The 26,301-nt window shown below is 38.1% G+C and overlaps 1 protein-coding gene across 10 annotated transcripts; it reads left to right on the plus strand.

The window, feature by feature from the left end:
* The first annotated feature begins 227 nt into the window (after window positions 1–227).
* On the plus strand, window positions 228–25,072 carry bin1b (bridging integrator 1b). Of its 10 annotated transcripts, XM_085152217.1 has the most exons (19): window positions 228–560; window positions 11,928–12,008; window positions 12,491–12,545; window positions 13,165–13,259; window positions 13,671–13,706; window positions 14,781–14,876; window positions 16,454–16,561; window positions 17,012–17,104; window positions 18,141–18,226; window positions 18,313–18,388; window positions 18,467–18,522; window positions 18,624–18,668; window positions 19,338–19,380; window positions 19,836–19,985; window positions 21,790–21,810; window positions 22,080–22,340; window positions 22,574–22,627; window positions 22,757–22,858; window positions 23,939–25,072. In XM_085152217.1, exons 1-19 carry the CDS (start codon window positions 480–482, stop codon window positions 24,038–24,040), a joined length of 1,641 nt encoding a protein of 546 aa, XP_085008343.1. In that variant the 5' UTR covers window positions 228–479; the 3' UTR covers window positions 24,041–25,072. The 10 variants fall into 10 exon arrangements, with proteins under 10 accessions (XP_085008343.1, XP_085008349.1, XP_085008345.1 ...); XM_085152223.1 differs by lacking the exon at window positions 22,080–22,340; XM_085152219.1 differs by lacking the exon at window positions 18,624–18,668.
* Window positions 25,073–26,301: the final 1,229 nt, after the last annotated feature.

Below are 26,301 nucleotides of genomic sequence, written 5' to 3' on the forward strand. Positions count from 1 at the left end.
GCATCGGGGCTGATTTAGCGCTCGCATCTGACATAAAACCCGCTCCGTGCGCATAAATAGGGCCGTGCGTAAAGACGGCAACACAACTGTTGCGCGTATGCAACAGTTGTCGGCTAATAATATCAGCTTGCTGCGCCTTTAAGAGGATGACTGAGGGGAAACTTAATATCTCTCCATATCGAGCCCAAGTGTGTCTATCAATTATCAGTTAGAATCGAGAGCAGGACGATTTCTGAATCTGTTCCTCCTTGTTCACCAAACTGTTCAGTTTTTCTGTTTTGGTTTTGCTAAACGCAAATTGGATTAAATTACGCATTGCACCTTTAAGAAGCTGTCAGCAGGATTAGAGTTACGCACAGCGAGCCAAGTGTCCCTCTGAAGGGGTTTTACGCACCGTCGGCATCCAGAAGAGGCACAACTTAAGCCGCACTTCTCCTTCTTCGCTGGTCCTGACACCAAAGGGGAGTCCCACGCGCGACATGGCCGAGATAGGGAAAGGGGTCACCGCCGGGAAACTGGCCATCAACGTCCAGAAGAGGCTTACCAGAGCGCAGGAGAAGGTAAGAGTGGTCAACTTTTCATTCAGCCGATCAGCACAGGAGGCTCGCATGGCAGCGGGACACAGTGTCCTGGCGTGAAACTGGATCCCATAACTTTGTACCTTCAAACGAGGGAGAGTTAACGGACTACAAAAAAGGTTTTCTCTAAGGAAAGTTTCAGTTTGGATCAGCCTGTCCCATTAAATCGACTGCAGCGTCGTAATATATTCACCAAACATCCAAACCGCATGTAACTGTATTTCATAAAATATTAAGAGATTTAAAACCTTTTTAATAGCATCTTAAATTCCACAGTATTAATAAATGAAAACCTTGAGTTAAAAGTAGGGCCTGGGATGGCCCTTCCCCTGAAATTTGATTGCTCCCCTTCAAACTTTTGTTGTCATGTCAGGGCAACTTAGCCACAAGTTACAGAAGGACAAAATGGTCCAAATCCCCCTTTTTTGTTTTGGTGCATCATTTTAAATGCTCTTTTCCAGATTATAAAAGCAAAACAATAAGTTTCTAGGCTTGAATGTGGCACAGTGACATTATTTCCACTCAGTGGAACAAAATGTATTTCCAGGTGGAACCAGACTGCTCTTTGTTCCTTTGTTCCTCCAGGTTGAATCTTTACTTTTGCCCTGTTTCCTGAATTACTAAAAAAAAAAAAAAGCACTTTAAATCGTTTTTACAGTATATGAGGTAAAATCTCCAGTAGCATGAAAGACCTCTTAAAAGGCTCTTAACTCTTAATTAGGTGGAAACTATAAACTGTAGATAAAAGATGGATGCAACCACTTTGACATCACCCAATTGTTTGGAGCCTTTTGAACCCTGAATGTTAGCATTTAAGCTGTTTCCATTGTGTTTTTAGGAGGCCAGAATTACCATATATGGATGAGAAGTTTGAATGCTGGGTTATTATCAAACACTGGCAAACTATGTAGAGTTTAAGGTGGTTTTAAGGGGTAAAAATTCCATATATCATGGAAGCCATCTGTGATTTGTAGTGCTCTAATATCTTTAACTAATGTGAAAGTCCAGTGTAGCCAATGAATGGGTTTAAAAAGGGTCCAAAATCATATACAAGGGTGCTCTTTGTGGTTAACACCCATTACAATAAATGTCAATCAGCTAATCATTTACTTACTATATTTATCACTCAACTGTTTGCTATTAATGGCAAACAGCAGAGTTATATTAAGAGTCTGTAACATATCAAATTGGATCCACTGTACTGTAGAATTTAAAAAGAGTTTAAAATAAACCCCAGAGGTGATTCTCGTGGTTAAAACCCATTTAAACTCCTCACAGTAGATTGAGGGGTTTGCCAAATATTAGCAAGTTAATCCCTTATTTATCAGTCATGGGTCGATTTATGGCACAGTTAGAATACAGTTCAGTGGTAGTCTTAAACACATTTGAAATTAAGGTAAAAATCAGGTGGTTGTGGTATTTAAATAACAATTATCAAACTGCAATATCTCAAAAGTACTTTCAATGGTTTAAACTATAGTTTAGATGGGCTTAAGGGGTAAACTGTCAATAGTTTGGAAGCCACCAGTTACTTAATTAAATAGAGCATTTTGAGATAAAAACAATATGGATCCAATAGACTGCTTCATATTTAAGTATTTTAGATAAAGGGGTTTAAGGCACAGAAGAAAGTTGAAGTATGAAGTATTTTAAATCAAAGAAATTATTTATACATGCCAGCTACCAGACTGTAATATATCAGAGTGCTTTAAATATACTTAAGGCACAATTGAAAGTGTTTTATGGGGTAAGATCTGAGCCACTGGGATAAATTCCTAATTTGGGGGAACTAATAGATTGTTTTATATAAGCGTGTTTTCATTAGGTTTTAAACAAGTTAAAGGCCAATTTTACATTTAGAAATGCCCCTTTGTGATTAAAATCCTTTAAAATTCCTTAAAATAGATTGAGGGGTTTGTCGCAAACCCCTCAGCTCGGAATTTATGGAATGTGACAGTTGAATAACATTTAATAATATTAAAATATTTTAAATAAAGAAAGTTGTAAAGTATTTCTAAAATATGTCAAATCTGTCTTTTAAGGAGGTTAACAGTATTTCATTGTAATAATTTTTTGTCACCGTGCTTGTAATTGGTTTTTGGGGAGCAATCTAGGTGCCACTTTAAAAGGCTTTAAAGTTTTTCATTAAAAACAGAAAGAAAAGAGGAGAGAAAATGGTTGTAAAAGTGACCAAATGAAACCTGATCAACAGTCTGTGTTCAACTCGGAGTTATTATTGTCTGCACTAATCACTCTTCTTACTTAAGCCTGCTGAGGTCTTAACCTGTAATCACCTCAGGGCCACACCAGGAGTGCTGTCAGTCAGTCGGTCGTAGAGATTTCACATATACTGTAAATCTCAGTTGCTGTGTCTTCAAGATTTCCTCCCCAAAATGACACAAGCGTGCAGCCACAGTCACTTTTAAATCTAGCCACCACAAACCTTTTGAAGCCATTTTAGTTTTTTAGTCCTAAAAGTTAAATTAATTTCCTCAAAATATAAACACAACAAATTGTTCTTGAAAATTAGGACCAGAAATTGGGTGAAGAAGTTGTTCAGTGTTGGTAGTAGGGAACTGTGTTAGCTTAGCATAAAGAATAAGGACACAGGCCAACAGCAATTTATTCAGTTGAGCAACACAGATCACACATTTTTATTGTCAGGTTTGACTTTGCTTAATCTTCTGCTGAGTGTTACGTGTCAGTGGTGAGAAAAATATAATGTATGGTCCGGGAAACGCAACAGGAGCTCTCCAGAAAGACCGTAGCTTTCAGTTTTCTACATTTTTGTTTGCATATTTGTGTCACTTTAATGTTTCAGATCATCCAAAACATTTTAATATCAGACAAAGATAACCAGAGCAATTACAAAATGCAGTTTTTAAATGTTGACTTCATTTATTAAGGGAAAAATATTTTCCAAACCTACCTGCCCCGGTGTGCAAAAGTAATTGCCCCCAATACCTGATAACTTGTCGCACCACACTTGGCAGCAAGAACTGCAATAAATTGTTTTCATCAGGTAAAGATTTTAAAAGCTGTGGAAGTATAGAAAAAAAATCTTAAAATGTTTCATAAGTAAATATTGCGCTGAGTGAAAGTGGGTAAATTGGCATACAAATAAAACTCAGATCTGGAAAGAGCCTGATCTGCATTTGTTTATGTTCTGTCATGTTCTCCTGTTGCAGTGGTGGATGTTTATATTAATCATGCTCAAAGTTTCAGATAATGAGATCAGTCTATGCATAAGTAGCTCTGAAAACCAAAAGCTCAGATGACAGACTGCCCTAATTTCTACATTTCACACAGTTATTTTCTGCTTATGGATCCGTGTGATGTAACAGAGAGCACATACCATGGTCATCTAAACCACAGAAGCCCCACCCACTTGCTGTTTGAACCTTCTGTTTGTGAGGAGTAACAAGTCAGAAGAAAACTTTCTTAAAGAGGGAGGAGCTCAAATGGCTTATTTCAGACAGAGGATGCACTGAGGGAGTGTGGAATAAGATGAATAAGGATTATTTCAAATTGGGACTCATGCAAAGCCCAGGTAAAAAGGATAAAGAGCTGGAAAGGATCAGAATAGGTCCTGATCTTTCTTTTCTGCAGTGGTTTAATGACAGGGACCTATAGCTCGCATGTTCTGTTCTGCTTTGGGATGCCACCCAAGATTTGCTGTCCTGACTCCTCGGGAAATAAAGGAGCAGCTGAAAATTTGGATGAAATATGACTATTTGAGACTCAAGGAAATGTGTTTAGTTTTGCTAGAGTGTGCATAAAGTGCACCCGAAGATCATGGGATCCAAAACATAAACCAGTTTAACCTGAGGGGAACATAAATGTGTAATTAAATTTGTTGTTATTTTGTCTAGTAGACGCCAACATCAAGCAGCTGGAGTCAGTAGGAGTCCTCCACTGGGGAACACGAATAGAATAACAAAATAACTTCTTATGTTGGGAAAAAGTTTGTCTCATATAACAATAAAGTTTAAAATGAAATTACATGTCATTATATTAAAAATGCAGCAAATATGTTTTTCGTACTTTTTCATAGCAACACTGGCTATATGGATGCATAATTTATGGTGCTGCCCTTCTGCTGTTTGAGCCACCAGAGCCTGATTGATCATTTCTCTTGAATGGACTTCAAATAGCAGCCGCTGCCACTGTCGCTCGCTGCTGAATGCAATGGCATCCATGCATCCATGCATTCAGACATGGGGACACATGTTCCCCGTGTCTGAATGGGAGAGCTTATTTAGGTGGAGGGTAAGTCCAGCATGTTGAAGTCATCAATCAGGCAAAGAGTAATCAAGTTAAAATATCAGCACAGGGTTTTTTATCCAGCTGCAGCAAACTTGATTTGATTGATAAAGTGGCTTTAATTTCTAAATCTGTGGTCTGTCAATACACCTGATCAGCGAGTGAAATTTTATTATATCCAGATCCAACATTCAGCTCAAACACCAATAAATGAAGCAAGCAGACAATGAATTATACCTCAAAGTCAAATGAATCAAATCAAGAGTATTTGTTAAATTGTTTAAAATGGTTTAATAACTATTTTTTATGATTTTATTTTCTAAAAAACTAAAATACCAGCACATATGAAAGTCCAGTCAACTTTCTTAATAATATTTATGGTACCCGGTTACCAAAAAGTCTTTGGCTGATTTCAGTGTCCAAGAAGAAAACATAGTGGATTGCATTTTAAAACACAGGAAATACGCAGTTTGTTTTCTGGAAATTCATCTTGGCATTCATGCAGCAGAAGAAATCAGAAAGACGGCAGCTTTTTCTGTCCCTGAGCTTTCAGTCCTTGAGCTGTGGTGCGGTGAGTAAAGAGGAAGGTCAGAGTATCATCTTCCCGCTGAAGGCTGGCAGCGGAGGCGGAGGGGAGGAGGGAGGGGCTGGCTTCAGCTGTCTGTCTGCTGGCACGCTGCCCTCCACGCTCGCTTTACGTTGTTAAACTCCAGTGTCTGTCCTCCCATCCACAGCAGAGAGATCAGACTGTTTTTAAATATGCAGACCAAAATCCTGCAGGTTGAAACTTTACTTGAAGCAAAGGAAGAAGAGACGCTTGTAAAACTGACTGATTCTTATACACTCAAAAAATATGAATGTCCAAATCGGTTACTTTGTGCGTGTAAATTTTACATCTAATATTGTTACATATGTACAACTTAATGGAATTTGGTATATATTCAGTTTATAACAAGCATATTCTCTTTAATTATTCATTATTTAAAATAAATAAATAAAACCTTGATTTAATATATTTAAAATGCATTTTACTTAAATGTTTATGTTTAAAAAATAATATTTTTTTGATGTACTATAAAAATACATAAACCTCAAATGTATACACCGACAGAAAACCACCTGTTGCATTAGCATTATGAGCATGCTAGATACAATTAAAGCTTACTACAGTTAATTGAGCCATTAACCAGTCAAGCTGCAACTATTCACATCAAGCTGTGCTAAGCAGGAATATAAATCGAACACTACTCTGTTATTCTCTCTGTTCTTGCTCTGTTTTTGTTCTTCACCACTTCAGGTGGGAAATATCTGGTCTTAAGCTCCTAAAATCTTCTGGCTAGATCACTGTTTCCAAAAGCAACTCTGGGCAGATAGAAAATGGTGCAAAGCTTTACAGAAATGACCCCTTAAGTCATCCTTTCTGCTGCAGACAAAGCTATGGAAGATTAAAAGCTAAAAAAGCAAAACAAAGACACTTTTTGCCATTGATGAGTCAAGATTTTGCACTTTTATCTCAAACTGTTGAGGGACTAACTGAAAATTCTGAGAAAATACTGCTTAAAAGCTTAAATTTAAAGACACACACACTCTACTGCTGCACTTTGGGTTCGACTCGGGTCCCGGCCGGGTGCACAGTAATAATTTGATTCGGACCAGCTGGCCCAACAATCCGGAGACTTTCCTGGGTGCCGCCATGACTGTCATAGTGATATAATATCATCCAGTCAGCTGTGATGCATAGCATGCTGGGAAAATTCCCCACAGATGAATCTGGGTGAGCGTAGTGGCAGTGGAGGTGGTGCTCTTTAGAAAACAGCTGGAGACCTGTTGTGGCACTTGGAGTCAAAGAGGACGCAACCTGTGACACCAACCAGTGCCCTAATGTTTTGTCGACGCCCCCACCTGAGCTCCCTTCACCTCACCGAATGAAAACTTTATCCCAAATCTCTTCCTAAACTGCTCTACATGGATAGTTATTCCCACCTTTAAGTAATTTTGTCAAACTGCCTGAACTACAAAGTTCAGTGCTACTTTTAGTTAAAAAAAAAATGGGCTAAATACTGATCATTGGTTCAGTTTTTTTCCATAGTGGTACCATACCAACTTTATTTAAGCCCAAGAAAAGATTTATTCATCACTGTTATTCCAGCATTTATTCAATTTAAAACATCAGCTACTCACTCTGTGATTTGAACGTTTGTTGGTTTTCTGAACTGTGTCTGCTTGTACGTGGTTGCTTTAAAGACCTCAGTCACCATTTTCTTGTGAATGCTTGAGGCTCAGGTTTCAAAAGCCTTATTGCAGGATCTGGGCTATGATTGAAAATGCTGTTTTCAGGTTTTGAGGCTCTGGACTTGAAAAAACAAAAGATTTGACTCTAAATTGCATTTGGAGTTAGGAAACAGACTGACAACCAATATAGTCAAAAGGAAAAGATACAGCAAAATACTGTGATTACACAATGGACAATAAGAATGAGGCATTAAAAAGCATTTTAATTTCCATGAAACTGCTTTAAAAATGCAATGTTAATAGAACTGTTACCTAATGATAACCTAATAATGTGGTTATTCATAATAATAATAACAAGAAGAAGAAGAATAACTAGAATAATTGCTTCATGTGCACCTCCATCAAGCAGTCATGTCCAGAACTTTAGGATCTAAAATATAATTTTTCATTCTTTTCTACATTTGTGCTTCTTATCAGCAAATCAGCCCTTACCTTTGGCCTTCATCATGGTCGTCTTCATCTTTGGCTTTTGGCCATGAAATTCTAATCAGTTCACCCTCCGGTCTAAAGAGTAAATTTAAAATGTTTACATCAGACTGAAGAAAGACAAACATACTCTGATTTTTATTTTCATATTTTTAAAATATGAAATTTAGAGTTGTTATAAGAAATAATGGAGAAATAACACAAAAATTATTTTAAGAGTGTTTTCATATTTATTTATAGTTTCCTTCCTTCTATTGAATTTTAAAGAATAATGAAAATAATATCAACAATAAATAAATCACAGTAATTAAAAGACAAAATTCAAAATATACTAAAAATTTAGAGACACTAAACGTTTTAAAATGTGTTTTTCTTTTGCTAAAATGTTACAAAAAAAAACAAAAATAAAACCAGAATGTGAGATTTTTAAATGAAGTATTTAAATGTTAAAGTAATTTATCTAGATAAAAAATGACGAAACAAAATTAGTTTATCTTACAAATTAATGCCTAATAATAAGTCCACTAATTTTAGCTCTCTAAAATTAGTAATTTGATTCCAAACTTACCAAACCTCGAAGTTGCCCTGCTTGGCTTGAACACTTGTCCTCCCTCCCAGGACTCCCAGCATGCCTTGCTGCTATGGGTGGGGCTCATGGGAGGGTGAATCTATATTTAGCTGCCCCTGGACCTCCTCCTCGTCACTCTTAATACCCCTCAAACTCCCTCTGTGTGTGCTCCGGGTGTATTTTGGGGAGGTTGAAACTCAACACCAATATGCAGTGGACTGTTATGACACACATTTGTACATCTGTCTTTGCGAGGACGTTATGCTGCTGTGATTATGAGCCGAAACCTAAGACTAAGTCCTGAAACAGGTCTTTGGAGGTTTGTCCCACTATGAGGACTGACCAAAGTGTCCTGATGTAGTTGGAGATTTGCACAGGTCCTCGCAAAGATAGATAAACCAGCACAGTCACGAACCATTACAGAGCAAAACTCGGGTTTGATTCATGATTTTTTTTCTCTACTGACTTGAATGGACCATGACTTTTACGCTTTTCTTCAGCGTGCATGTTTTAGATGAAGAACAAGTTTTTCCTGATGTGTGATGATTATATTCTTGGAGAGTTATAAACAGACTAGTGGGGAAGTCCCCTCTGAGTGTTGATGCTGGTTTGTGTATCCGTCACAGGATTAGGGCGGCAGGTGGCGGAGGTGGAGGTGGTGTGGATGCTCGTCCATGTGCTTGCAGTCAGTCATCTGATCAGATTAGCTGCTGACCTTCAACTAACAACAGAAGAAAAAAACTGAAGCCAAAAGAACCTGAAAGATGTCACTTATACTTTTCATTACTAAGAAATTCAGTAAATAAATGATACATTTCCTGTTTAAATTACCTTTTGAACAAAATAAGAAACTATAAAATAAAAGCACTTGTAGAAACAAATTCAGAAAGTAAGGGAAACATTTAAAAACTATCTAGAAAATATAACTGACCAATAGCAGAATCTGTTTAGAAAAGATCAAAAAAAAAAAAACCCAAAACATACAAAAATCCAGAAATTCAATTATTATTAATATTAAAATTAATTAAAAAAATTAATTTAATTAAAATCATTAGAAAATAAAACTAAAAATATATTTATATGAAACATAAAACAATACATTAATAAAAAGTAGCAAACATTATATAGAAAGAAAATTGAAAAACGTTGTCATTTCAAAAAACTGTCGGGTCACAGGCCACAGAGGCTTTGACCTTTGACCTCACACATGCTGACTCTGCCCTAATTTTAAAAAATGCCATAGCTGAAGTGAATTCTCTTCTAAAGATGTCTCACACACAGCACTCAGATGTATTGTGATACAGCTGGTTCATGACTTATAGAAGGACTGGAACATGAATGTGTTCTCACTGCTTTGTTGCCATCAGTTTGCTTCTATCTACTTTAAATTTCAGCTTTTTGTTTGTTTTGTTTGGGGGGTTTTTTCACTGCTTTGCATTTACATTTAGTTGTTTTTTATTATTTTTCATTGGTTTGTGTCATTTGCAGTTTATTTTTAGTCCATTTATTTCTCTGTCTGTGCTCAGCTTGAATCTCTCTTGGGTTATTATATGTCTCTTTCCTGTCATTTAGTTTCTGTTTGCTGTAGTTTTTGAATTTGTGTCTATTTTTTCATATTTTTAGTTGTTTTGTAAAAAGTTTGCTTCACTTTGCGCTTGTTTAGTATTTTGATGTGCATCTCTTTTTGTTGTTTTGTATCCTTTGGGAATTTTTCTGGAAATTTTTCTTTTCTTTCTGGTTGTTCTCTTTCGCTTCCTTTTTGCACCTCTTGTCTTGCTTTGGGTGTTTTTCGTATTTTGGCATGCTGTTTGGCTTTGGCAGCAAACATTTGGCAGGTTTTTCATGAGCACAAACACACATACTCAACTCTACTGGTCAACCCTCAAATGCATCTTCCTTACAAATGTGGCACCATCTGAAGCAATGTTACAACAAATAAATAGTCGACCAAACAGTAATGTCCTTAATTCTTACATGTGGTCCCTTTTTGTCTCTGCTTCTGCTTTTGCACCTGTCTTTAAAATTTTCTCTGTCCTTTTTGGTCATTTTTCATTTTTATTCTGGTTACTAAACATTTTTTCTTTACAGTTATTTAGTTTGTACTTTAGTTTTCTTGGTTATTTTCTGTCTGTTTTTTTTCTGTTTCAAATGTGGTCATGTTTTGTGTCCATGAAAAAAAAATCATATATCCTTTTTTGGGTTATTTTGCATTTCATGTAAACAGGAACTATTTGGCTTAATTTTTCTTCATGTTTGTTTGTGGGTGTTTTTGCCTCTTTCTATTTATGTTAAATGTATAGTTTTGCATTCTTTGCATTTTTTTTGTATTGTACTGTGATGCATTTGCATCTCTTCCAGGTTGTTTTGTGCTCATTTTATATGTGTTTATGTATATTTTGGGGGTTTTTTTGGTGTGTAACTTCCAGAGGGTGCATTAGGGAATCCTGTACTACCCAATTCTTACCTGGGTACATTGCAGGCCTACTTGTTGTTCCTAGAGTATTTAAAAGTAGAATGGGAGGGAGAGCCTTCAGTTTTCAGGCCCCTCTTCTGTGGAACCAGCTTCCAGTTTGGATTCGGGAGACAGACACTATCTCTACTTTTAAGATTAGGCTTCAAACTTTCCTTTTGCTAAAGCATATAGTTAGGGCTGGACCAGGTGACCCTGAATCCTCCCTTAGTTATGCTGCAATAGACGTAGGCTGCCGGGGGATTCCCATGATGCATTGAGTTTTTCCTTTCCAGTCACCTTTCTCACTCACTATGTGTTAACAGACCTCTCTGTATTGAATCGTATCTGTTATTAACCTCTGTCTCTCTTCCACAGCATGTCTTTATCCTGTCTTCCTTCTCTCACCCCAACCGGTCGCAGCAGATGGCCGCCCCTCCCTGAGCCTGGTTCTGCCGGAGGTTTCTTCCTGTTAAAAGGGAGTTTTTCCTTCCCACTGTCGCCAAAGTGCTTGCTCATAGGGGGTCATATGATTGTTGGGCTTTTCTCTGTATCTATGAAGCGCCTTGAGGCGACATTTGTTGTGATTTGGCGCTATATAAATAAAATTGAATTGAATTGAATTGAATTGCCATGGTAACTAATGGTGTGCATACCTAATCTTCTTGGAGCAGGTTGTAATGAGCATGACATCACTGCGTACTGTGCAATCAAGTCCCAGGTGTAATATTTCCTGGAGAATATTTTGGACCTCTTTACAATTGACTGAGAGGGTCTAAAGTTTTTTTCAATAACATCTAATGTCTTTGTATTTCCCTGTTGAGCATCAGTAACAAACGTAAAATCCTCTATTTGTACTTGTGGACTTTCTGTCAAATTTGCAAATTGAGCCTATATTTGAAAACTTTTGTATTCTTTACCATTAAACACCACAAACACCACAAAGGCTGCAACTGAATGAATTTATGGGTATATGGTATGTTGAACCTACTATTTAGTAAACGGCTTTCCAACATGAAATTTAAAGTGAAATTTAAAGTGATTCACTAGCACACAGGTCCCCTTAAGTCCTTGGGCTCCATGGATTTGCTGTGTAAACTTGTTTTAGTCCTTCCAGGACTAAACACCCTAATCCTAATTCTGAGTTCAAGCTGAAATTTAAAAACAAGTTTTAACTCAGATGTCCTCTCTGAAGCTGACACACACAGCTGGTGTTAACCACAGACGTCAACTGGCTATGACAGTGGCCTGAAAATAGACCGCTACATACCTCCACTTATAGATCTAAAATAGCCACAGAAATAAAATGTGTGACTAGATCAATCACCGTGTCCTCTTGTGTTCTCTGCAGGTCTTGCAGAAGCTTGGCAAAGCAGATGAGACCCGAGATGTTGTCTTTGAGGAGATGGTGGCCAACTTCAACAAGCAGATGGTTTGGAGACATTTTTAACTTCCGCACCTCTGATGCTGCTGATGCCCATAAACTGCACTTGTTAATGTCGTAACATATTTTATCATAGTGCTTTATTTTAGTTTATCCTCTAATTAGCATTTATAAATAAATCTGCTTAGTAGTTTAATTAGATTAATAATAGTTGTTGCAACTCTTGTAATTTTCCAGTTAACATTAGTGCTGGGCAGCATAGAAGAAACATAACATATTAAACTAAAGTTAAACCAAAGGTCATACGCTTTTTAGCATCCCTAGCACCTCAACAGTGACTTCCTGTATGATTTACCCTTCACAATAAAGTAACATTAAAGGAACGCATTGTACTTTCTGTTTCAGTGGGGGTTTTTTGCTTGAATTTTATAATTGCTTTTACTAATTGTAGTTTTCATTTTTATTTCCATTCAATTTTTGTTTTTTGTTTTAAACATTGTTGTTGTTGCTCACTGTGCTTCCTGTTTCAGGGAGAAGGCACCAAACTGCAGAAGGACCTGAAAGCGTACCTGGTAGCAGTGAAAAGTAAGTTGGCAAAAAGGCTACATGCTGTGCTTTAACATGTATCATAGCGAAGCAGCTAGTTTGTTTGATGCTGAACTCTCCAGTCGGTTCATATCACTTGTTAAGTCAATTGTAACCAAAACATGCTGCACACAGACACATTTATTATGGTTTCTTGAAGCTTTCATATAGTCTGTCTTTACAAACATTTGTGAAAGAATGGGTCCTTCTAAAGAGCTCACTGAATTTGAGCCTGGCTGCAACAGCATGTCACCATTACAACAACTCAGTCTGTAGATACTCCACAATCAACTGTGAGTGTGGTTACTGCAAACCGGAAGTGTGTAGGAACAACACAACTCAGCCACAAAGAGACAGTATTTAATTAACTAGTGGACTAGTTGCACACGTTTCTACTACAAAGAGATGTTAAGTGACCAAAAAATATGGATCAAAGTGATAATAAAGACACAAAAAAACAGACTCAACACGAGAATCCTGCAGAGATAACCAAAACAACAAGAGACAAGCAATACTATGAGAAACAAAACAAAATGTAAAATTACAATCAAGAGCGTAAATTATTTTTCTCTGGTCATCTTGTGTGTAATTATGTGTGTTTTTTCTGTTTATGTTTCAGCCATGCATGACGCGTCGCGGCGGTTGCAGGACTGTCTGGCGGACATGTACGAACCGGACTGGTTTGGCAAAGAGGAGATGGACGCGTTGGCTGAGGTGAGACAGGAAATAAAAACATCTCACCCGAACTGCTCTCTTCTCTGTAACAGCATCCGTTCATTAGCTAAATGATATAGCTGTTTGATTATAACAAAAATATCATAAAACGTTCAGTCTATGGAGGGCCATAACCACCAAAATAAAACAAATAAACAAATAAACAAACAAATAATAAAGATGCTATTCCACCAAATATGAAAAAGAAAAGAAAACACTTGTGTTTCTGTTTATCTATTTATTTACTTATTTATGTGTTCAATAATTTTTAAAAGGTGGCTGTGGTCCTCCATACATTACTGTATTTCTCTTGTGTGACTCTTTCTTCGATGGCTTTTTCTTCTTTTTCTTCCCGCTAACATACCTAATTTCTTTTTCTTAACTGCATGGCTCTCTCCTTCCACCCTGAAGGAGTTGATAGAGAAGGAGATGGACATTAACCTGGAGGTAAAATATAGAAAACTTTGAGTGTGTCCCACAGATCTCATCAGGACAGATTGTTTTAAAAATCAAAACAGAGAGAAAATGTCTTTACTTCTACCAAAAAGCTCAGACTGGTGAGCTTCTTGAATTTTTAAACATATGACCGATGGAAAGTAAAAGCTTAAAACTAATTCTGGTGATCATTGTGGGACACGCTGGTGAAGTAGGGGCTTTTAGTTTGGTTTTAGTGTAGACTCTTTAACAGACTTTACTGTAGCGACATATCCAGAAACAACCTAGAATAGCTGTCTGAAAAGCATTTAGGATCACTTTATTCTGGTCGGTAGTGGATATTTAATAGTATGCAAATCATCAGAAAGACTAAAAAACAACGGCCAATAACCATTTAACAGGCAAAACAACAACAACTAAACACTGTGTAAAAACTGTGAGCAGCACTCTAAACTGTAGCTGTTCAGTGAACAGGATTTCAAGGAAGTACAGGAAACATTCAGGAAAAGCTGGGAGTTGATATGGATTTCCAGTTTACTTTAGTTTTACAAGCCGAGAAAGCTGGGAGCTCATGGGTCCAGGTGAGCCTTTCAAAGTAAATGAGCAGTGACCTGCATAAATGCAAATGCAAGGCAGTTTACAGGTTGTTAACCTCTGGAAATCAGATCCATTTTACACTTGTTTACAGGTTAAAAAATGGTGTTTTTGTGCAATAAATAGACACAGAGGACACCAAATTAAGTGCCAACCTTTGGAGAGGCAGTACTTCGGATAGCCACTAGAGACTGGCTCCAAAGTGAGTCAGTCCCCAGAGCATGTTAAAATGTGCACCTTCACAGCAGAAATGAGCATGTTTGCAGCCCTCTACCAATGGCATTTTGGTCTTTGTCTTAATATTAATTAAAAAAAGGCCACAGTTACAGTTACTATTATACCACTATAAAAGAAAAAAAAAAGCAGGTCCCCAAAAATCATCTACAAATTAAAATGTCAGAAAAAATAGAAGAACAAGTGCTGTGGAGGATGTAAGAGTGAGTAAAAAAAAAAGAAAAGTAGATGTTTATGTAATTGTGTTATGTGTTTCAGGATACAGACACAATGTGGTTGGATTACCATCAGAGCATCACGGACAAATCTCTGCAGAACATGGATATGTACCTGTCTCAGTTTCCTGACATCAAGGTGAGCATGTTTCTGAAAATTAACCACAGGACAAAAACAACTGCACATGTTGGCTTTTCTAAATAAAAAGTGTTTGTCATACTGTGTTTGAATGAAATGCAGTGTTTGAAAGATTATCAAACACCCGCTGAACTTGCAAGTGGATAATAAAAATCTGTTTAGTGTGTAGACGCACTGGGATTTAATTTGAAAATCCTCTTTTCTTGAAACTTTAAAAACTGATAATTTGCTCCTATGTTAAAGACATCTCTTACACATGTAAACACTACTTTGTTTGTTGACAATCTTGTGCTGATTCTTATACAGTATTTCCAAAAGTCTTGAGCCACCCCTCATTTCAAGCAATATTTCTCCAGGTTTTCCGAAGATCTTTCAGTGTCCTAAGTGTTCCTTAGGTCATTGGCTGTTTTTTCACTCATTTACATTCAAGTCATTGTACCTGATCACTTTCAGAGGAATGTTTTTTTTCTGTTTCAAACATACAAAAGATTCCTAAGTCAAAGGACAATCCAGTGCTGTGTCTGCACATAACAGATAACTTAGCAAAGAACCAGATTTAAATGGAATCTTTAGGCACTTTGTTACTAGCAGCTTGATGCAAAAACATCATTTGTTCCCATTTCTTCAGCTGAATCTATGAAAAATGTCAAACTGTGTTAAAATAGTATATTTGTATCAACAAGCTGATTCCCAAAGAACTATTAATTCAAGGCTTGGCATATCTCAGCATGGTTTGCAGTGTGTCTTTAAAAAATTTGAGGAAACTGGACAAGTCGAGAACAAAAGAAGAAGTCTCAGATCTAAAAACTGTCTCTGTCCTGTCCGTAAGAAACAGTAAAAAATAAAATCCAGCAAAGATCTGATTCAGGACATGTGAGATGCATCCAGACTTTAAGCTGATGATCTACTGTTCACTGAAGCCTCATCAGAAATGGTCTCAGTGGAAGGCTGGCTATCAAGAAGCCATTTTTAATGAAGGCAAACAGGGAGAAAAGGGTGAGGTATGAAAATTACACAAGAGCTGGACTGAACTGAAAATCAGTGGAAACAGATCTGATGGAGTGATTAATCCAAAGCATTGTATGTTTGGAGAAGATCAGCAGAGAGGTACAACAGTGAGTGCCTACAGCCATCTGTAAAACACGGTGGAGGCTCTGTCATGGTTTGAGCTGCATTTCAGTCAGTGGTGTTGGAGATCTTGTTAAAATATATGAATTAAGAACTCAGAAATGTACCATCAGATTTTAATCCACCATGCAAAACCATCTGAAAGCATTCAATTGGCAACAGCTTCATTTTTCAGCATGATAGTGATCCCAAACCCAGAGCCCCGGACCTCAACATTATTGAAGCAGTGTGGGATCATGTTGACAGAGAACAGACCAAATGTTGACTTATAGAATTGTACAAACTCTGTTTTTGCCCTATATGCTGTATTTACACGTTTGCACGTTTCAATAAACATGTCTCTATTTCCTCACAAAACATAAATAAAATAAGGGCTGAGTTGATACTTTTGCACAGTATTGTATGACATTAAACCCTTTAAACATATTTAAAGCTGTGTTCTCCTGCAGGCTCGTATAGCAAAGCGCGACAGGAAGTTGGTGGACTTTGACAGCGCACGCCATCACTTCACCTCCTTGCAGAAAGGCAAAAAGAAGGATGAGGCCAAGATCGCCAAGGTAACCGTCACTGAGAGTGTGTGCACGTTTGTGTGTGTTTGAGCATGTTTAATGGAACAGTTCAGAGTCTTTGGCTGAAGGTGGACTGACTTTTTTATGTTATATGTAATGGCATCATCAATGTGTGAAGGCAAAAAATAAATCTTGTATTTCAGCTGGTAAAACAAAACATAAAATGTCATTTGACCTAATCATATTTTACTTATGTGCAGGAGCACAGCACTCACAGAGGGTTAAAAAAACACTGGTCCTTACACCACCTCGAGTCAAAGGATCAAAATGACTGTTTAACTAATTAGTGTTTGTTAAACTCGTGGAACCTCTCGCTAACTAAATCCTCATTAACATGTTTGCATTTGTCTTGAATTCTGGTTTGCTTTCTTCTCCTCCCTCTCTCTCTCTCTCTCTCTCTCTCTCTGTCTCTCTCTCTTGCATGGTGTGTGTGGTTAGCCAGCAGCCCTGTTGGAGATGGCGGCTCCCAGCTGGGCTCAGGGTTTGATATCAGCTCACCAGGTGGCTCAGACTAACCTCTCCTACAACCAGGTGAAACTCTGGTTCATCACTGACAATCCCCTCCTCACCTTGAAAACTGTAACCCAGGTCCTTTGACATGATCAGCATTGTGAAGCGTGGAGTTATTTCACAGCAACTTGTGACAGACAAGTCGTCAGCCAGTGAGTCAGCTGGGATTCTCCCAGCATCAGATCGATGCTGCCAGATCTGTCGGATACTGCCGGAGTACAAGAAAAGCAGAGGCCTCTGAGAAAAGTAAACAAAGTCGTAGAACTTGTTACTGTTGCTGCATTTCTCGTCTTCCTACTAGCACAGTATTGTAGATGACGTAAAAGATTGAGACCTCAGGTCCTATCCACATAGGTCTTTTGAGAAATGCCACTTCTTTAAATGTTTTGCCCTGCGTCATCATTGTGTAAAACAAGGATTTTCTCAAAAGTGTATGTGTTTATCTTCTTTTTATACATCAGTCTGTGTGTTGTGTTATTGTTGTTACGCTTCTGATTGGCCAACATTTATATACAGTTCGATTTAGATGGGCACACAGTGCATTGGTGTGCTCTTGTCAGTTCAAATAGCAATTCTTTAGCCAACAGGCATATCCTGGGTGTTTCTTCTTTCTGACTCTAATAGTGACCATAATTTACAATTAATTTGGTGTTTTATGCAGTATGACCTGAGACTAGCGACTGAGACCTCAGACTCACCAGGAAAGTGACTTAGTGAGGTCATAAAGCCCCCCACCCCCACCCCTACTGCCCTCTAGAACAAAAACTCTTCCGTGGTGGTTTCACTTTTCAGACCTGGAAGCTACATTGATCTGTGGTTACTCATTAAAATGACTCTGCTGATCATGTCTGCAGGCCTTAATTTTAATTTGATTCCCAGTCAGCAGTGTTTGCATTCTGCTTGTGTCATCTATACCCTCGCAGTAGCTCCTGTATGAAACCCTGTATTTGCCTGCATGCTTGTGTGCTTATGGAAAACTCTATTTATTTAGAGATGTGTTAAAGAAATTGAAATTTGCCATTATTAAGTGTGTGTGTGTGTGTGTGTGTGTGTGTAGGCGGAGGAGGATTTGGGCCGAGCTCAGAAAATTTTTGAGGAGCTGAATGTGGAGTTACAGGACGAGCTTCCGGCACTCTGGGACAGGTCAAAAACTGTCATCTTCTTCATCTAAATCTTTTTTGACACCTTAGATCAAATTTTTAAAAATGTGCGTGCATGTGTGTTTGTAGGCGTGTTGGCGTCTATGTTAACACATTCCAGAGCCTGGCAGGTCATCGGGAGAAGTTCCACAAAGAAATGAGCAAAGTGAGTCAAACTAACTGATCAAATTGAAGTGAACGCTGATCAGTTTGTAATCGACACGCCCTCTGTGCGTCTCCACAGCTCAGTGAAAACCTGAATGACATCATGACCAAACTGGAGGAGCAGAGGCAAATCAAGTAAGCTTATAATATAAAGTTATAATAATAATTTAAAAAAAAAAATCAACAACATGCAAAGGAAAGGAGAGTAATGTCCATCACGATGCCCCCTGCTGCAGAAAAGGTGCTACTGCAGCGTCAAAGACAGAAGACTGTGCAAAGAGGTAAAATCTGTTGCTCTTCAAGGCGTCACCTGGTGGGAAACAAGCTGATGAGCATGAGTGTTTTTCATGCAACCACCTGCTTCATGTCTGAAGATTGAAGTGATGCATGTGCTTGATTCTGGCTACAGACTGTATATAAAAGATGGGCACAACATCCTCCTGCTTTTCTGGTTGATTATCATGGTCACTGACTCAGAGGTGCTAAAATATAGAATAATAACATATAGTATCTATATAGTACAAAAGTACATTTATCTAAGCTGTGCAGGAGTTTTCAGGTGCTTCCACCAGCCTAGATTGGAACCTGTATGTGGGCATCCCTCCATCTCTACATTGCAAGTACACATTAGAAATTCAGCCAAACTGTTAGTAATAATGAAGAAGCTGTGACCTTTTAAATCACATTAAATACTTCCTATTTGTGTTGTTTGATACCCGATAACCAAAGTCTGTGATGTCATGTGCACGCTTTTGAAATCGTGATACAGAGGTTCGTTTAAAGTTCATTGCTGCCTTCTTGTGGACAGACCTCAGAACTGCATGTATGGTTTAAATGCTTTTAATGTTTTATTATTTGTGCGGAGTAATTTCCTGCTCAGGTCCTCCCTTGTTTTTCCTCTCCCCCTCATTTTTCTCTCTCTTTCTTTGTCTCTTTTTGTCTTGTCTCAGTGAGGGAGCCAACCACAGTGAGTCGGCCAGCTCAGCACCAAAGGTAAAATGAAAAAATAAAAAACTAAATAATCCCCAAACACCCTAAACTGAATGTTAAAAGGTTTCATAAAATCTTAAAATGTCAAAAAAAAAATAAGATGAATCCTTTTTTTTTTTTAAATGTAACAAATCATTAGAGGAAGTTTTGCTGTAAACGTCTCTTTAAAATCAACTTAAAATGTGATTAAAATGATCTTTGTCTCTATGGATGTTTGAATGTATTTGCACTTTAATTAGATTGTCAGTTGTTAGTTAGCATTTCATTTTTATGATGATTAACAAACACTAACAAACAAATTTGTGAGAAAATGAATTCCCTAACCTCTAAAGCAACATCATATTACACGCACACACACACGCATTACTTCTGTTTACTACCATGCCTGTGTATCCCTCACTGCTTTTGCATGTGTACGGTGCTGTGTGATTTTGATTTAATGCCTCCTGGATGTACAGAGGTCTGCTCCGCCTCCTGGCCCACCTCCCAGTCGGCCTCCACCAAGAATGACGCCATCTCCGAACCAGCAACAGCAAAATGTCAGCCCATTTGAGGATGAGCCCTCAGTGCATGACACTAACACAGACTCCACGACCACGACACTGCAGGTCAGGCTGACTGCAAAATGTCTATGTTCTGGGTATCCTGTATGACTTTGACAGAAATACCTTGTTAGACTAGGTCGGGGAAGATAGGAAGATAAAGTCACTACTAAGTAAAACACACTGATATGTGTTTTCATTATTGACAGGAAACTCGAGTTTTACGGTATCTGAGTGAGGGGGGAAAAGGCCTGGGGTAAAGCCCTGAGGAACACAGTAATCCCAAACCTCATTCAAAATCACTGTTAACTTAGTCTTAATGTTAGTGTTATCTTTGGTAATAAAGTGTATCCCTGCAGAAAGACAAATGCAGACTGAAAATGACAATGTCAAAATGGCACCTTATTTACTAATCTAATAAAAAAAAACAACACAGCGCTGCACAAAGAAGGAAGGAAAAGTTTAAATCTACAAACACAGAGAATCAGTAGAAGAAAACAAAGCATATACAACAATGGCCTGATAAAGACTGACATAAAAACACCAGAATCTAACCTTCAAAATAAAACAGGAAGTAAAGTGAAATAGGGAATAAGGATTAACTTTAGAGTGACCCTGACAGACGGGCACATCGGAGGTACATGAAAAAGGAAAAAAGTTCACTCTTTAAAATTATGAATACTGATGAATTACAAAGTTTGAAATTACAAATGCATTCATTATAAAGTACCCTCATGACCCACCTGCAGTAACTTTAAGATCCTCTAGGGCGCAGCAGCAGCATAGACTTGAGGAGTCGCTGGTTTAAAAGAACATCAGCATCACTTAAATCATCAGACGCTAGCAAATGTAAACAGTCTCCACTTTTACACGTCCCTAACATGGATTTGGTGTGTATATATGTGTGTGTGTGTGTGTGTGTGTGTGTGTGTGTGTGTGTGTGTGAAGCAGTGTGAGCCCTGGTCAGGGGTGAACCTGCTGGACTGGGATGTGGATGTATTTCAGGCCGCTACCTGTCCAGCTCACCAGGTGGGTGTGCTTTGCCCAGGTAAAGGGATTGAGTTTAAGTTAAACCCGAGCTCAACCTGAGGCCCTTTGCCTCCACTTTCCACCCCAACACTATCTAAAGGCTCAAAAAGTTTATGTAAAAATAAATACATTAATTAATGGTGCAAAAAGAAAAATGTAGGGTACCGTTCAGAAGTGCAGCTGTTGTAATTACCACTTACAGCTAAATCTGAAAAGCTTAGAAGTAAAAATAAATAAATAAATAAAATTCTGACTGCATGTAACTGCAGTCTCTTGGTGTGTGTTTGGGCTTTATTTGGAAAGATCTAACCTCTTCACTGCATGTCTAAGTTCTTCCAGCTTTGCTTTGCATGCAGATGGACTGACTGGTGATGTTCATTGATTTTTGACAATAGAGGGATATCCTGGAAATGTCTTTGCTGTTCTGTAAACATTTTCATGCATTCAGCTGGTTCTCCTTTGTTGTCTTTGTTTTGGATTTAGTATTTATTAGCTCTTTCCCATCAAACAAAAACAGGCTGAGAAGGCTTTGAGGATGACTTTGATTAAAAGTGGTTAAAAAGCGACGATTGAAAAAAACCTCGAATGGCAATACCAGATTTAGCCCAAAAACGGTGATTGGTGCTTATAGGGTTCTCTCAAGGTTCATAATGCAAGCAAATAATAGATTAGTGCATCAACAGTTTATGCAATGTGTTTGGTTTTTGAAGTTTGGCTTAGTTTATTCTTTTAAAAGGGGGCTAAATCACATGAATTGTGCACTTGCATGAATCGTTGTGAAAAAGATTCTTTGTACTCTTCTGTCTCACTGCTTGTCTCAATTCTTACTGCTCCATGCAAGGAGGCATCATGGGACTCATGGGTAAGCATGGGTTCTTTATGTTTTAATTAAGGGCTCTCTTAGAAAACCACAACTACACTTTTTTTCTTATGTTTTTCTGTATTTGTGGACTATGAAATAAGCTCTTCAATTCTTCCTTTCATGCTTTAAAACCTTCCTTTTTAATACCCTGCACAACCCTCTTACACTCTTTAAACCCAAATGCTCCTCTGCCACCCTCATCCATCCACCTACCCAACCTTTATGCTTACAAACCTGTCACAATGCTCCACAATGCTTGACCTTTATAGCAAGAACAGACTGCCACAGAGGTTGAACAGCAGTATGATGATGACCAGTACCAAGAAGAAGCCCAAGGTGGATGGGATTACAGCCAAAGCAACGCCCAAAGTTATAGTCAGCCTAGCTGGGATGAGGCAGAGACGGCGGTGGGTGAGGAGGGCTGGATTGACGACACAGACTATGTGGCTCAGCCATACACCGAGCCCAACTGGGACAACGACGGTGCCAATGTGGAACAGGGGGGCTGGGGTGATGATCAATACACACAGGTAGAGTTGGATGGATTGGGGCAGGTGGGACCCCAGCTAGATGCTGAAAAGTCAAGAATCCCTCAAATCTGGGGAAAGCACCCTAAAAAGCCATCTTCCTGATCTTCTTTTCTTCCACTTTGATCTACTTTTTACTCTATCATACTTCTAACCTTTCTATTATTAACCAAATGGAGCATTTCAAAGACTTCCTGAATTATATATCTCGATTTTTCTGTGTATTGTTGGTCCAGAGTGCGGTGACCAATGGCTCAGATGGCGAACTCCCTCCAGGGTTCCTCTACAAGGTAAGTGAACCAAATTTTTATGCTTAATTACAGGAAGGTAACATCCTGCACCTTCTAAAAAGATTCAGTTTTACAGACTTCATATGCAAATCAGATGTAAATGGGAAACGTTTGTTTTGTTTTCTCCAGGTGAAAGCGGTACACGACTATGCTGCTACTGATGGTGATGAGCTGGAACTGAAGATGGGAGACCTTGTGTTGGTTTTGGCCTTTGACAACCCAGATGAACAGGTCAGTTTAAGTGGACTCATTCTGCTTATTTCAGCTTCTTGTTTTTATTCTTGCACTACACTAGAGTAGCTTTGCATGATCCACAGTTCAAAATAACTCTTTTTTTATCCTATACCGGACCCATCAGTTTGCTCTCTGTCTGAAACAAGCTGATTTAGATCCTCCTCCATGTGTCATCTTTCTTTCATTAGCAGCCCCTCTGAAACAAAAGGTTTGAACAGCAGATGGTGTGCCTGAGATGACTATATAGCACACACGGGCAAAATACAGCTTTAGCTTGTCCTGCTATTGAGCTCCTCATCTTGTGAAATTGACTCCAACGCCACCATGTTGAACTGCAGCTCATAGCGTCAATAAGCTCAGCTTAGCGACACATTATCAAACATTTTCTGGAAAAAAAAACATTCAAGTTTGATTTAAAGTGACTAGCCACGTCTACTCAAACTTGAGGATTTAAAAGCATCTCACCACATCTTTTACTCTAGAACACTTTAGTGGTTCATGGTCGACATGATGACTGTAAGGTGTCCAGGTCCTGTGGGCGGCAACGGTTGCTTCTCTGTGATCATTGCTGATGTCTTTCTCTCTTTGGCATTGTGTTAACACACTCCTGAATGCTCATGAGTAAAGCAGCAATCTACCCAAACTTCTGCGTTCATAGAGATGTTCATACTTATTGGTTGAATTTTAGATGTACTTTTTTTTTCTTAGATGAATAATAACAATTTTACAAGTCATTTATGTAGTTTACCTGAGGCTGTATTTACCAAATTTTAAACCCTGCTAAAGACCAGGATGCTTTTTTACTAGTAGTACCTTCTTTTTACCATCACTATACATGACAGGAAAAGGTTATCTGACTTGACTTTGAATTTATATTGAGGCATTTTCTTTTCTTTTTTTTCAGCTAAATATTTTTTATGCTTTGTGTTCCCCTTTGTATAATCTCTTTCTAGAGTTTTTTTAATTGTAACATATTTTCCTGTGATTATTTTTGAGCTGTATGATGTAAAAAGAAAAAAATAGTTTCTATAAAACTTTTTTATGTTAAATCTTTGATTGTACTCTGTGTGTCTGTAGGATGATGGCTGGCTCATGGGCTTGAAGGAGTCTCACTGGTTTCAGAAGAAAGATATTTCAGCCAAAGGCGTTTTCCCCGAAAACTTCACCCAGAGGGTTTGAGGTTTACGCCACATGCAAAGTCTGCTATTCATACAATTTCCTCGGATATCTTATCTGAGACAGAAGAAGTCATATCATCTTTACGTATCTACCTACACACCAAAATATATTAACAAAACATGATTGGGTGCAAAAGTGTGTATTTAAAAAATTAATATATGTTAAAAGATGATGAAGAATTAGGCTTTATCCTTTATTGTGACCGTTTGGTAAACGATGTGCTAACATCTCAATCGAAATGTTGTCCTGAAATTTCTTTTTGTTTTGATTTTTAACTTACTGATTTCTTCTACTTTCGGTGAATCCAAACAAAACACAAAGTGGTTAAGTAAGTTAACATAAGTCATGGATGTACTGTACGGATGTCAAAATGTTTTCTTGTTTTTGGAAAAGTATGTTTTTAAAACATACTCCCTTGCATGAAGTGTTTCTTTGTATTTTCATTTTGTTTGTAATACAGCAAACACTGTGACACCAGGCGGGACCCTCCTCTGTGAAAACAAGGCTGTGATTATTCTAAAGTTACAGGAGTCCTCAAATAGAGCCCTGGAGAACACCACAAAGTTTATTTGCAGGGTTTCTGTCTTGCCTTGTCAAAATCTGTTTCAGTTTCTTGAGCTTGTAGGATTTTCAAAGGGAACAGTAGCTTTTAATTTATATTACTGGCCATTTTGAGGACATGAGATGACGTGAAGCTTACATTTTCTAATTCCCACATGGTTTTGTTTTGATTTTTTTTCTCTCTTCAATGATGAATGAAATGGTGAACCTTGCTATCAAACTCGGCTGTTTTTGTTTTTTTCCCTTAATGACACTTTTTTTTTTTCCATATAAATTTGATTCTGAATGTCTGTGCTATCCGGACTTCACTTTTTTGCTGCTTAAGCACGATTTCATCTTTTTTGAAGTATAAATAAGGATTTAATGTCACACTTTGTGTCCATGGAGTTCACAGAAAACTGAAAGTGAAAGATTTAAAGTTTGAAAACTCTGAGCCTTTCAGAAATCTGTGCAAAAGATATTTTTACACTGTGGAATAAATAAGGAACATTTGAAGGACGGAATCAGCTTTATTAAAGGCCAATTAAACAATGTGTGTCCTGTTGTGTGATGCTTATTAGCCCTTTATTTAAAACCGCTCTGATGCCATTCAGTGGTTTGGAGCTTTGTGTTTTGTGTGTTGTTGTGGAAATTTTAAATAAACCGCAAAACCCCCAGTGTCATCATATTAACCTTTTGAAACCAGAGACACAGGCTGCTAACAAAAATAATAATTATTTATAAATAATAATTATTTTTACTTTGATATCTTATGCACAATTTTCCAATAATACAGTTTTATGTGTACTTAAGTGTTTTCAAAAAGTTTTAGTCCTTCTTTTCCTAAAGGGATGATTTGAAATGTTCCTCCACCACTTTTCCCACTCGCAAATTATTTTTAGTAACGTAGTGTGTAATTATGGAAGCAAATATATTTACACTTCTTCAGCCAGGAAGGAGTGCAGAAGGGTGTAGATGTATATGGAAAGTGCAGACAAGCATCTCAAATGATATGTTTTAATCAGACACATTTGCCTGGAAACAATATTTTTGTGTTTCTTTGTAAATACTATTCTGACCTCTTAAACTGAAGACAATCACACCCCTAATAATGCAATCTTTAAGCTGTAATTAAAACAGATGAGCTATAAAAACAAAATTTCAACAAAGCATGTTTAAGAAATGTGCTGCCTAAATTTGTTCAACATGGGAAATGCCCTACGAGAGAGAATAACACCTTGGACCATGTTTACTCAAATATTAAGCAAGCCTACAGATCTTTTCCCCTCCCCCACCTGAGTATGTCCGACCACCTCTCTCTGCTCGTTGTCCCGGCATACACACCACTCAGGAAAAAGACAAAGCCCATCATCAGAACCATTAGCACCTTTTCTGAGGAAGCTCTCGCTCAGTTGCAGGAGTGTTTTGCCCTCACAGAGTGGAGTGTCTTCGAGCATGATGACCTAGAGCAGGGGTCCCCAACTCCAGGCCTCAAGGGCCGGTGTCCTGCAGTTTTTAGATGTGTCTGTGATCCAACACAACTGATTCAATTACCTCCTCAACATGTCTTGAAGTTCTCCAGAGGCCTGGTAATAAACTAATCATTTGATTTAGGTGTGTTGACCCAGGGTGAGATCTAAAAACTGCAGGACACCGGCCCTCGAGGCCTGGAGTTGGGGACCCCTGACCTAGAGACTCACACAACCACAGTGCTAGGTTAC

The sequence above is a fragment of the Neolamprologus multifasciatus genome, chromosome 23 (genome assembly GCF_963576455.1).
Source record: "Neolamprologus multifasciatus chromosome 23, fNeoMul1.2, whole genome shotgun sequence".
Classification (NCBI taxonomy): Eukaryota; Metazoa; Chordata; class Actinopteri; order Cichliformes; family Cichlidae; genus Neolamprologus; species Neolamprologus multifasciatus.

Excerpts from the sequence above, each read along its gene's own strand:
- bin1b (XM_085152217.1), top strand. The coding sequence starts at position 480 with ATGGCCGAGATAGGGAAAGGGGTCACCGCCGGGAAACTGGCCATCAAC. Across the intron at positions 18,227-18,312 it reads CTTCCGGCACTCTGGGACAG|GCGTGTTGGCGTCTATGTTA; the intron begins GTCAAAAACTGT and ends GTGTGTTTGTAG. Across the intron at positions 19,381-19,835 it reads CGGCCAGCTCAGCACCAAAG|AGGTCTGCTCCGCCTCCTGG; the intron begins GTAAAATGAAAA and ends CTGGATGTACAG.